The sequence below is a fragment of the Berghia stephanieae genome, chromosome 11 (genome assembly GCF_034508935.2).
Source record: "Berghia stephanieae isolate SIO BIC M18660-M18661 chromosome 11, UCSD_Bste_1.3, whole genome shotgun sequence".
NCBI lineage: Eukaryota > Metazoa > Mollusca > Gastropoda > Nudibranchia > Aeolidiidae > Berghia > Berghia stephanieae.
In genome coordinates this window covers 13,146,874-13,160,412 of record NC_088370.1, presented here as the reverse complement: position 1 = coordinate 13,160,412, position 13,539 = coordinate 13,146,874, and the positions used below count along the sequence as shown (strand labels likewise).

Genomic DNA, 13,539 nt, shown 5'->3' with positions numbered 1-13,539 from the left:
ATTGTTAAGTATTTTCTGCCAGATTTAACCACTACTTACACCATAACTGCTGGGTGGACAGAGGGTCAGAAAATAAAAGACAGCAGCACCCAAGATCAATTCAAAATTCTCTTCGCTGGTGATGTGAGAACTCTACCTACCAATGGTGATGTGAGAACTCTACCAATGGTGATGTGAGAACTCTACAAATGGTGATGTGAGAACTCTACAAATGGTGATGTGAGAACTCTACCAATGGTGATGTGAGAACTCTACCAATGGTGATGTGAGAACTCTACAAATGGTGATGTGAGAACTCTACCTACCAATGGTGATGTGAGAACTCTACCAATGGTGATGTGAGAACTCTACCAATGGTGATGTGAGAACTCTACCTACCAATGGTGATGTGAGAACTCTACCAATGGTGATGTGAGAACTCTACCAATGGTGATGTGAGAACTCTACAAATGGTGATGTGAGAACTCTACCTACCAATGGTGATGTGAGAACTCTACCAATGGTGATGTGAGAACTCTACCTACCAATGGTGATGTGAGAACTTTACCAATGGTGATGTGAGAACTCTACCTACCAATGGTGATGTGAGAACTCTACCAATGGTGATGAGAGAACTCTACCTATCAATGGTGATGTGAGAACTCTACCTACCAATGGTGATGTGAGAACTTTACCAATGGTGATGTGAGAACTCTACCAATGGTGATGTGAGAACTTTACCAATGATGATGTGAGAACTTTACCAATGGTGATGTGAGAACTCCAACTGAGCTGTTGACACCTCATAAAAGCTAAATATAATAAATTTTTAGCAGTGAAAACTTTTTTTTTGTTTTTAATTAAAAAATTATTTTCTTTCAATTCAGTAGGCTTGGAAAGTAATTTATTTGTTCAAAAGTAGATTGTGACGGTGGAAAAACAGCCCAATGTATTTACAGCCAGTTTATTTTTTGAATGAATCTTACAGTAGCTTGTATTGCCTTAACAGTGTGTAATGTAATAATATTAAGCTATTAGAGAGGTACTGTATTGGGGTCCCAATATCTCATTTGGTAGAGCACTCGGTTCACATGCAAAAGGACTGAGATAAATCCCAGGTGTCGTCCAGATTTTTTTCTGACCCCCCACTCCCCTGTCCATCCAGCAGTGATTGGGGTAGCTGGCTCTGTTAGATCTGGTGGAAAGTGCTTTGCGAAAGACTAGAATCCTATCCAAAGGGTAACAAGCAATTACTAATGTCCGTTTCACGCTATAAAAACCGGGATAAACTCCGGCTTCGTGGGTTAATGGTTCTGAAGAACTACTTTTTTTTTTCATTCAATATTTTTTAAAAATCCCATTTAAAATAACATTTCCATCAGATTAGTCTATTATTATATGTATATATATATCATTCACGTCCAAGCCCTCTTGACACATGAAAGAGTTTTCTTGTGCAGTCTGTTCAAAAGTTCAAAAATACAAGATTGAATTTAAAAAAGGCATCTAAATCTATATTATTATTATCATTATTAGTATTATTATTATTATTATTATTATCATAACAACTCCATCCATTAAGACTGAACACCATTCTGGTGATTTTTTTATAGACACATAGTCGCGTCTCTCAAATCCCAGCATTCTGTCCGGATTATAGAAACATTCAGATAGTTTGTTTGTTTTTTTGTTTTTAAGGGTTTTACGGCGCTTGCAACACATTTAGGTCACATCAGCACCAGTAAAAAGGAAGAAAATGGGATAGTAAAAAGATTTTAGAATTACAATTAAAAGGACATGAGGGAAAAGTAAGACAAAGGGGAAATGGTTCAGACATTCAGATAGAGGAATCAGTCCCTAAAGGGAAGAAGAAGAAAAAAAATAAAATCCGTCCCCAGACAATCTGTTTGGATATATGGAAACATCCAAATTGTGGCGTTACGGATTAGAGAGAAACGCGACTGTATTATGTTTCACTTATAATAGAAAGAACATAAGAGAATGAAAAAAAAAAAAAAAAACAATTTCAACTAAAACAAAAACTACTCAACGTTTAGAAAAACCGTGTCGATTGATTGGGCATGTAAGGGCAAGCATCGATGGATTTCCCCCATCTTCCTCTGTCTGTCCGTGGCCATCATCTATCTTTACTATGAGAATAATCCAGATTGCCTTTGATTAATATTAAAATCTGTGTTTTGTTTCACAGTTTAAAAAGAACAAAGCTTGATTTATTTAGTCGATTCTTTTTCAATTTTTTGGGGGTTTTTTTTTTCCAGTCTCCTTCCAGAACAATCCACGATTTCAATGGCTTTGAATCCGTTCAATCTAACATGAACTAAATAATGGATAAACAGTTGTTTACCACCTAGAGTCCATCTTGCTAATATTTCAAAGAAGATTAAGGTGACATTCAATTTGAAAATTCTATAGTGAACAATATAAAAGTTCTTTTCCTCATTCTTTTTTTTTATATTAAGCCATGCCAAAAGGTCATTTTTATAACATTCACCACAAAAATACTCCAATATAAAGCCATTTTAAAAGCAAATAAAATTTGTTTTCATTGATTTCTTTAGGTTGAATAATGAAAAATAAACCAAAAATTGATGGTCTAAAATAGAATAGTAGAAACAGCATCTGCTTCTAAAAGGTTCACAAAACAGTGTGGAGAGTGCATTTATTCGGGTCTCACTTTTTTCGACATTTTATAAGGCTATAACTAATATATAATTGTAATGCTAGATCATCGGTGTTTGATTTATTTTTCATGACTTAACTCAGAAAAATTGATGAAAACAAATTTTGTTATTAGTTTTTCAAACTGACTTGGTATTGAAGTATTCTTGTGGTAAATGTTATGAAAACAACCTTCTGGCATGTCTCATATACATATATTTTTATATTCAGTGTCTACGGCCACCCCGAGAGTATCCACCGCCACCACGTCTGTGATAGTCTTGGTCCCTGCGATTTCTATCTCCTCTTTCTCCTCCTCTATCCTGATACCACGGCTTGTCCGAATGATGGGAGGATGAGGAGGGTGGAGGATGGTGTGATGAAGATGATGACGATGATGATGATGGGTGGTGGTGGTGATGGTGCTGGTGGTGGTGAGAAGAACCCCCATGATGTGGATGATGTTGCTGAGGCTGTTGTGGATGGTGGTGTGGCGGGAGATGAGGGTGGTGTTCGTGGTGGTGGTGGTGACCGCGGAAATCAATGTCGGATGGTGGAAGGTGGGAGTAGCCTGGATTGGACGCGGGTGGGGGGTAGTCTTGGTAAGGGGCTGGGGGAAGCGGAGGAGCAGGATGGTGAAGATGATGGTGGTGGTGGAGGTCACCGACGCCTCTGTTCCCTGGTAGAGGTGGGAGAGGTGGGGGTGGCTGTGGAGGAAGGGGTGGTGGAACTTGCTCGGGGGGTAAAGGGGGTGGAATTGGAACGCCTCCACCTCTGTGGTGAGGATGTCCACCACTGCCACTGCCACTGCGCATGTCAATATCGGACACGGGAAGATCTGATGCAGTCCGCCCTGTTGTCATCGTTGTCGATTCAAACTCAGTTCCTGGGGGTGGGGGCTGTGCTCTGCCTGTTTTAGGTAGAGGGAAACGCGGAGAAGGGCGAGATGGGTGATGAGGTGGTGGGTAGACGCCACCGGCCCGGGACGAGTCGCCTGGAAGCGGTGGGAATGCCCGAGGATCTAGAGGGTGTTTGGGTCGACCGGCGTGAGGCAGTGATTGGAATATTCGGTCGTCTTTGTCCTCTTCATAAAAAGATACAGAAGAAGTCGATTTGAAATGGTCGTCTTTGTCAATGGCAGTGTTTGGTGGTGGTGAGGATGATGCAGATGACGACGCAAATGGTTGGGATTTTCTGTGGTCAATGTCTTGTACCTCTAACATCGAATCAGTAGTAGAGGGAACGTGAGGAGGGGAGATGGATGAGGAGGAGGTGGACATTGCTGTATTTTTGGGCAAGCTGGCTAGACAAGCAGCAATGGTGTCCGCTGGGGTGGGGTTTTCCGTCATTCCCATACTAGACGTGACAGTTGACAACAAAGGAGGAGTTCCTGACATTGTCCGTAAATCGACGTCTTGATTATCCAAGTTACCCATTAGAAGTGGGAGCGTCGTCGAAGCAGAGGTGGAGTTTGTTGTTGAAGAAACATCCGAGGTGGAAGAAGAAGCCTCTGGTGTGATGATATCATCTGAGGCTGATGCTGTCGTCGTCTTTTCTGCTGTTGCAACAGGAAATTGAAAGCCACCCTTTTTAAGCTTCTCCAATAGCTCATCAATCGTAGGTACCTTATCCTTCTTGGTGTTGTCTGTTGTAACATCTGCTGCTTCCTCGACAGACGAACTGGATTGTGGTGTCTCTATCTTCTCCTTCTTCCCTCCTCCAGGAAGACCGATAGCTTTTTCCGATTCATTCAAACCTTCTAAAATCTTCCTCGCTTCCATTTCATCCTCCAGTCTTTTCTCTGCTTCAGTCTTTTCCGATTGCTGTTCTTCATTTTTGCCTTCTTCTTCCTCTTCTCTCTCCTTTTTCCTTTTCTCCTCCTTGTCTGTCTCCTTCTTTATCATATGCTTCATTCTCTTCTCTCCATGCAGTGACTGCGTGTTGCCCAAAACATCATCCATTAGAGCTTTCAAAGCGTGAGGAATTTGAGGTTTGCTAGCAGATTGTTTCTCCTCTTCAACGCCAGCAGCAGCAGATTCCAATCCTGGAACATTCAAAGGTTTGTCAACATCTGGGCTTGTTTTTGCACTATCGGAAGTAAATATGTCTGCTGATGTTGTTGTAAGGAGAGGAGGTGTTTTGCTAGACGTCTTCAAGAAGCTGAACCCGAAAGCTTTGGGCTGCTGCTTTCCTGACAAAGACGATGAAGAAGAAGAAGAATCTGGACCAGCTGCATCTTTTGTGATATCCTCAACGGGTGATGGGATTTTAGAAACTTCCTCTGACAAATCTTTCCCATTAGTCGTACTATCTGCTGATTTACTGATATTCGCTACATTTCCCTCCAGACCTAGTTTATCTAGACCCGATGCATTGGCCGATGTAGACGACCCAGCAGAGACAGCAAAGGTAGCACCAGATGTTCGAGACAGGTTAGCAAGCTGCAACTTCCTTTCCTCCACCCTCTTGGTCAAATCCACCAACAACTTCTGCTGTTCCTCTGGACTGGAGGCAGTGGACAAGGCAGTCACCATGAGGGAGGAGATTTCTGTCGGGTTATTGCTACGGGCCATCTTCTCCACGCAGTCATTGATACAAAATGGACTGTCCTCTCCTGAAATAATAGACAAAACAACAACGATAATGATAAATTTAAAAAAAAAAAAAAAAAAATATATATATATATATATATTAATATATATATATATATATTTATATATAATATATATATATGTGTGTGTGTGTAGCCAGTTAAATATATGATGTCCACTCATATTTACATGAATTGTCCCTTTCAAATTCAAGTTTCCAAGTCTATACTACATGATGCAAAAAGCACAGTGAGCCCATCACAACAAATCTTGTAACAAATTGTTTAAATTTATTTCACTGTCACTCCAGTCATTCATCCAGAGGTCAAGCAGAATAGAGCGCATAGCTTGATATTCTGCGTGCCCTTAGTTACAAAACGAATGCATCTTTTCTGTTTACATTTCATGATCGTATACAAAAAGGCAGTGCTAATTTTTCTCTGCCATTAACCTCAGTTTTTAACTAATGCATTTATGATTTAATTAGGTCTTTTTTTTTTGTTGTTGTTGTTGACTGAACATAGGTTTTGAGCCCAAAACATTCAGTGTTTGGTATTAGGTTCTGTTTTGAAGCTGTTACATCCATTTTTGTTTATTACTTTTTACAATCCACAGCTTCCAGCAGCTTACTATCACTTTGATCAGCTTTCCAATCACTAAATTTTCAACCCCTTTGTGCGGCTATATGGTCTTGTGGTATGATACTCGCTTTCAGATCGGAAGGTCCTGGGTTCGAGCCTCGCTCGGCACATAATTGAGTCTTTGGAAAAGGCTCTTTACTCACATTCTCTCACCCTACTCAGGTGTAAAATGGGTACCTGGCCGTTAACAGCGTTGTCTTTTTCGGAAAAAAAAAATTAATATCGCCTACAGGCATCATGTCTCATTCTACACGTTACGTATTACTGTTGGTCAAGGACCCTTTGTAAAGCGCTTTGAGCACATTTAGTGGATATGGCACTATATATAAAAGCTCAAATTTTTAAACCTTTTTTTAAACCTTTTCTTATGTCAAAATGGAGGCTGAGCATCACCAGATTAAAATAGCAAAATAAGTCTTACCTTTAGCGACAGGATCAGAGGCCTTCAGAGAGCTGTCTTCTGTATTCCCATCCTTCTTGTTCTTCTTTCCAACTTCACCCAATGTGGTGGCAGACGCAGTGGTTGTGATAGCACCGGAGAGAGGTTGGGTCGACTCTTGTTTTGGGTGGGAAGTGGTGATGGTGGAAGTGACAGGAGCAGAGGCAGATGATTTATCCATAGTGGTGGTGGTGGTGGTTGTCGTTGCTGTCATGAGGGTATTGGATGATGACAATGATGATGATGATGAGGTTGTTGTTTTTATAGACGCGGTCGTTGATAACGTTGACAACGATGATGAGGTGGACGATGATGATGATGATGATGTTGCCGTTTCTGGTTGCTGTGTTGGTGCTAAAGGGACGCCTGAGTCATCCATAAGTGTTTCATCTCCAGGGTCATAAGGTTCATCTGCTTGGGCCTCCTGACTAGGAGAGTATGGCTCTGCCTCCTTTCCAGGCGAGTAAGGCTCTGAATCATCTGAAAAATAAATATTTTAAAAATACATATAATTGTCTTAATTTGTTTTATTACCTTTGAATAAAGCTGTAAAATCACTCGATTTATAATATATGGTCTTGTGGGATGACACTCGCTTTTGGATTGGAAGGTCCTGGGTTCGAGCCTCACTCAGCGCATAGTTGAGTCCATGGATTAGGCTCTTTACTTACATTCTCTCACCGTACTCAGGTGTAAAATGAGTACCTGGCTGTATGCAATATAATAATACATAACAGAGAGATGATTTACAAGGAAAAAATATAATTCCCAAAACATTAATTATACATTTGACTGTTTCCCTCCCAGCCAAGGACTCCGGCCAGGGCCAGGTCAAAACCGAGTAATCTCATTCCACCCCACCAAACATGATCACCATAGTACTGTACTGTAAGGTAAGTTCTCGATCCCAGGATCGTCTTTCAACTCTGTTCATGTCTGCAACTTCAGGTTTATTGATTTTCAGTTGATTTTCTTACCACAACCTGTTTTCACACACGGACAACTGTATGTTGCTGTGTCACGGGTCAGAGGCTATAGTGGCTTACACTTCATGTTGGGCCACACAGAAAAATCAAAGGATGTACCAAGTTACACAGACAACTTTGTTTACCAATCTGCCCTCATTAAATGATGCTGGGTACAATATCGAATGAAAATAGTTCTTTCCCAGCGAAATTGCGGCCTTTCTACTAGTGCCGCGCTGAGGACCGGTCCTTGGACCGGTCCCACGGTCTTTTAGCTGTGAACCGGGGATCGGTCCCATAGTGAAGACCGGCGGCGGTCCTCACTTCTTACACCTTTCAACTAGTGCCGCGCTGAAGACCGGTCTGATCACCTTCGGTCTCTCGCCATAGCCTACTACTCCCCCAGCGATTCGTTGCCTCGGTAGCCTATCTTCCACCAATCACCACCCATCCCACTTAATTAATCGCACCCACCCCCCTTTGCCATACACTAAACGACACAGACGACCATACAGGCAAACGACCACCAACCTCCACTCCGCAAAAACCGCCCTTTCGTGTGTGAGATGGGGGGAACAGGAGGCGCCCCCTTGGACGATTCCATTATACGGGGTAAATTTCAAAATTTTACTACACCATAATGATCGCAATGAAAAATGATCTATGTGAAGGCATGACCCCTCTTCTCTAATGGGTTATTGTTTGAAATGTATGTGACTACTAAAGATGTGGTGTTTGTGTGTGTGGTGTGTGTCGAACCTAGCAAGTAGCAAATCCGATTTTTTTTTTTTCTTTTGTCCATCTCTTGTCACCACTCCTTTCTATCGCAGTGTTGTCATTTAAAATAATACAATAATATTAAAATTTCGTTTGGTGTTTTTACTAATCAAATACTATGAGTTTCATTAGTTTCTTCCTTCCAAAAAAACCCAGTTATAACGTCTGAATTTTAAAAAAGTCCAATAGAATATTTGGGGACCCCGATAGCTCAGTTGATAGAGCACTCTCTTTATACGCAAAGGGCCAGAGATCGATCCCGGGTGCAGTCCAGTTTTTTCTGAATCCCTGTCTACTCAGCAATGAATGGGTAGCTGAGTTTGTTAGATCTGGCGAAAAGTCACCATCGACCCTCTTATTACCTCATCCACCCCTCTTATTATAACTTCACGTCTCTCTCTTACTCTTCAATGCTCGCTGCCCTCTAATGTGTGTGTGGGGGGGGGGAAGGGGGGGGGGGGGGTAGGAGTTGCGTGTGTGTATCAACGCCACGAACAACTCGATCAACGCTTTGGGCGATGCCATTATCTCCGTTAATGGGGATAAATTTCAAATTTTATTAAATTATCGAAGTAACAATGAAGTACGGTGAGCAAATAAAGAAGGCATCACCCCTCTTCTCTAATTAGGTTACAATTTGAAATGAGTGTGACTACTCCGTGTGTTTTACTCCTGTAGACCACGGTTTTCATCGTGTAGCGGTCTTTAACGGTTCAAGAATGAACGATCCCATGGTCTCAAAGGTCAAACCGGTTCGAATTTCCAACAGTCTCTCAGGAATGTTCAATGTCGAAAAGACCTCGCGGTCTTCATTTCCCAAGGACCGTAGGACCGTGGTCCTTAAGCTTGCCAAGGACCGCCCCGCACTACTTTCTACTAGTCTCATGAAGACAAAAACAAAAACAAAAAACACAATTTTAAATTATTTGTTGAAACTTTTAAATAATTGACCAAAATGGTGATACATTACATTACACGCGATGTGGAATGGGTTCATAGCATAATCTAATAGTGAAAGCTCGTACTGCTAGGTGCAAAGTGTGTAAGAGACCATGACAAAAATCAGGGCAATATCTAACACTAAATTCTTCTTCTTCTTCTTCTTCTTCTTCTTCTTCTTCTTCTTCTTCTTCTTCTTCTTCTTCTTCTTCTTCTTCTTCTTATGATTATATTATTATTATTATTATTATTATTATTATTATATTATTATTATTATTATTATTATTATTATTATCATTATTATTATTATTGTTATTATTATTATTATTATTATTATTATTATTATTATTATTATTATTATTATTATTATTGTTATTATTATTATTATTATTATTATTATTATTATTATTATTATTATTATTATTATTATTATTATTATTATTATTATTATTATTGTTGTTGTTATAATTATTATTATTATTATTATTATTATTATTGTTGTTATAATTATTATTATTATTATTATTATTATTATTATTAATATTATTATTATTATTATTATTATTATTATTATTATTATTATTATTATTATTTTTTTATTATTATTATTTTATTATTATCATCATTACTATCAGTATTATTATAAACATTATTACTAGTATTTCAATTACTTTTTTCGCCTATTACAAGAGCTGCAACCTAACAATAATTGTCTATTTGGACAATAAAGATTATCATTATTATTATTATTATTATTATTATTATTATTATTATTATTATTATTATTATTATTATTATTATTTTATTATTATTATTATTATTGTTGTTATTATTATTTTATTATTATCATCATTACTATCAGTATTATTATCATCATTATTACTACTATTTTAATTACTTTTTGCCCGTATTACAAGAGCTGTAAATAACAATACTTGCCTATTTGAACAATAAAGATTATTATTATTATTATTGTATTGCTTGTGTGGCATTTGTCCGGGAGTGGATTCCACTTGGATATGCAACATCAACAGTTATGCTCAGTTTGACTGAGTCAGATGCTTTACATGAAGAAGATTTAAGAACTATGTGGGTTCGAGCCTCGCTCGGAAGATAGTCGAGTCCTTGGAAAAGGCTCTTTACTCACATTCTCTCGCCGTGCTCAGGTGTAAAATGAGTACCTGGCCGTTAACAGTGTTGTCTCTGTCTGAAAAAAAAATTATAATATTGCCTAACAGGCATCATGTCTTGCCCTAAATGTTTAATGTTGCTGTTGGCAGGGACCCCTTGTATATCGCCTTACAGGCGTCATGTCTTGTCCTAAATGTTTAATGTTGCTGTTGGCAGGGACCCCTTGTAAAGCGCTTTACTAGGGGTCCCTGGCCAACAGCAACATTTAACATTTAGGACGGGACCTGGCGTCTGTTAGGCGATATTACAATTTTTTTTCGAACAAACGCATGTACTCATTTTACACCTGAGTATGGTGAGAGAATGTGAATAAAAAAGAGCCTTTTCCAAGGACTCAACTATGCGCACAGTGAGGCTCGAACCCAGGACTTTCCTATCCGAAAGTGAGAATCATACCACAAGACCACATAGCCGCACAAATGAACACTTTCAAGACGAGCTATTTTTTGAACACACAATATTTCAACTCTACCTTCCTGGTCCTGAGATTTGTGTTGATGGTGGTGGTGGTGGTGGTGGTGAGGAGGATGATGATGGTGATGTTGATGTTGATGATGATGATGATGATCATGATGGTGACCGTCGTGATGAAGATGATGATGTTGATGTCGATCAGGTTGACTCTCACCACTGTCCATCTCTTTGTCTTTGGTACTCTTGGCAGTGGGGACATACTCAGCCACTGGTTGGGCTGGAGAGAGAGGAGAGAAATAACAAAAATCAATGGCCAATCAATGGCATGTTTAATCAATGACGTGTTTGTGTGTGTCGTGACCTTAGACAGTAAGAACCGTGCCACTTGTGAAAAAAATTGGAATCCTGAAGTAAGTGCAAATTAGTACTGATGGTGAACAAAAAGTGAAAAAAAGAAAAAAATTTTGAAAGATTGCCTTCAACTCCTTCCTTTCAAACCATTTTCCAGATTTTCCTCCGAACATCATTATCACACAACATAAAATAGAATTTTAAAACTCTAACTCAAAGGGAATAAGAACATGCTATATATAATTTTGTAAAGTTCTTATAACTATAACAAAAAATATTTTTCAAACTTTGTGATAGACAAAAAAGAAATCTAAATGAGAAAAATGTTGGTTGCATCGTAACAAATCTGACGATTTTCCTATAGTTGGTAAGATAAGGGTTCATTTTTACTGCATTAACATTAACCCTCACTTTTAGAAGAATTAAGATGATAAACTATCTTTGATATTCTAGCAAACTTGTGGAGAGTGATGGGGAACTGCAATTGTTTGTTCCACCACACATCAAGTCTCTCACTGCCAGTACATTTGATTGGTGGGGGGGGGGGGGGGGGGGGGGGGGGTATTTTTCGGGTAGGAAGCAATGACCGTACCACTGAGCCACGCTGTCCCTTGTAAAACATATAAGTGGATAGAAGACGCAACAAGTGACCTCCCTGCCCACTTTAATAGGATCTAAAAAAAAAAAACCACCTGCTGCTGAAGTGTGAACTCGGGTGTAAAAAGAAAACCTGGATATTTGGCATCCCTGTTGTTTTTAAGGGTTTTACAGCGCTTGCAACACATTTTGGTCATATCAGCGCCAGTAAAAAGATTCTAGAATTACAATTAAAAAGACTTGCTTACAATATACAATGAAAAAAATATCTTATCCCAAAATAATAACTATGCAATTGACTGTTACCCTCCCACCCAAGCACCACAGTCAGGGTCAAGGCAAAACTTAGTAATCTCATTCCAAGACAAAGACAGAAAGCAAATTGGAAAACAGATATATATATATATGGGGATAGAAGACACAGTAAGTACCACCCTGTCCACTATGGGAGGCCAGGAACCCCATCCAGTTTGGCATCCCTGATTATCGAAAATAAAATAATATCAAACCTTTTGATTTGACTGGCATGGGAACATACTCCGGTTCGTAGATGTCATCTCCTCCCCCAGCCTCCTGCTCCTTCTTCTCTTCCAGTGCTTTTTTGGCTGCTTTCCTGGGATCTCCACCGTACGTCTTACTTGGGGCAGAGGTTGATGATGATGATGGGGAGGCAACAGCTTCGGTATTTGGGGTTCCCGTGGATGAATTGTGACTTGAGCCAGCACTGGACGTGCTATCTGTGGGGCTTGCCTGGAGGTGATAAATAAGGAAAGATAAAAACAAAATCTAAAATTTCTTTTCTTTTTTTTCGAAATAATTTTTAAAATAATATATAAATAAAAAACAAGAAGAAATATTTCAATTTTTAAAAATGAAAATATTTTCAATGAAAATCAAATCCATGTCAACAGAAATGACCTTTGAACTCTTGGTGGGAGTAAAGGTTGAAAGATTTTTGTTTGTTTGTCATATAATTTTTATACAACTCTTTTATCTACCTCCTCCAAAAACTGCTATAACATCATGCTGGACATCCTGCAGGTCTGTAAATGGTTGGTGAAAAAATTATATGAACTTTTTGAACAAAATAGACCAGCAGGACAAAAATATGGATTAATTAATAAACACAACACAGATATTACACGTCAATTGACTGGTCAAATCCTTTCACTTTCCCCAACTCATATATAATACAAAATAAGCAGGTCCTTATTTTATGGTTCCAAAAAAAAAAAAGAAAATCCCAATTATTTGAGAGAGTACACGCATTTCTGGGCCCAGGTCTGTTTTGTCTTTGACATAACAAATAAAAAGTTTCTTTTGTTTTGTTTTTTAAGTCAGCATATGAAAAGGAATTAAAAACTGATTTTTTTTAGGCTTGAAATAAAACTTTTATTTTCTTTTTTGTTGGTTCTGTTTTTTTGACATTACGAATTTTATTTTTACTTTTAATTTATAATTATTCTTCATAAACATCAGCACTTAACATAATATATCGAGCAAAATCGTACTGTTGGAAATCCGAAAATTGTCGGAAGATTTACAGGCCTGATTATGAAGAGTCATAAGACTGATAATAAAAAGTTGAAGAGAGAAAAAAAAATCAGGAGAAATGGAGGTGCAATGAATGCCACATCCATTGATCCGTCTCACCACTTTTTCATCGTATTTATATACACAAACAAATTGGAATGCAAGGGGCGTTCTAGAGTGATTTTCCAAAGAGGATCAATACAGAGAAATTAATCTCTCAAATTCAACACTTATTCATAATCAGTTTCGGTAAAAATGAACATGATACAAAATGCTTGCATTCGACCTCTACGGAGTGTATCTGGACACGTCTCCTTACAATCAAAACCATTCAGTAGATTATCACCCCTATTCTGCCATTAAATAACAAAAAGACATTTCAATTTATTTATCTTTTGTATCAAATATAAATGGCTTAAAACGACCCCTGAACAGTCACAAAT

At 38.5% G+C, this 13,539-nt stretch overlaps 1 protein-coding gene across 4 annotated transcripts in view; it reads right to left on the bottom strand.

Moving 5' to 3' along the window:
• Nucleotides 1-861: 861 nt before the first annotated feature.
• LOC144956797 (uncharacterized) overlaps nt 862-13,539 on the bottom strand; it is a 55,453-nt gene continuing 42,775 nt past the window's right edge. For 3 of the 4 annotated variants that reach the window (XM_078887522.1, XM_078887524.1, XM_078887523.1), the window contains exons 21-24: nt 12,073-12,313; nt 10,674-10,892; nt 6,312-6,809; nt 862-5,272 (exon numbers count right to left, since the gene is read on the bottom strand). In XM_078887522.1, coding sequence (XP_078743648.1) covers nt 2,886-5,272; nt 6,312-6,809; nt 10,674-10,892; nt 12,073-12,313 — 3,345 coding nt within the window. In that variant the 3' untranslated portion in view covers nt 862-2,885. The remainder of the gene's footprint in view (nt 5,273-6,311; nt 6,810-10,673; nt 10,893-12,072; nt 12,314-13,539) is intronic. The other variant, XM_078887525.1, reaches the window with a different exon arrangement.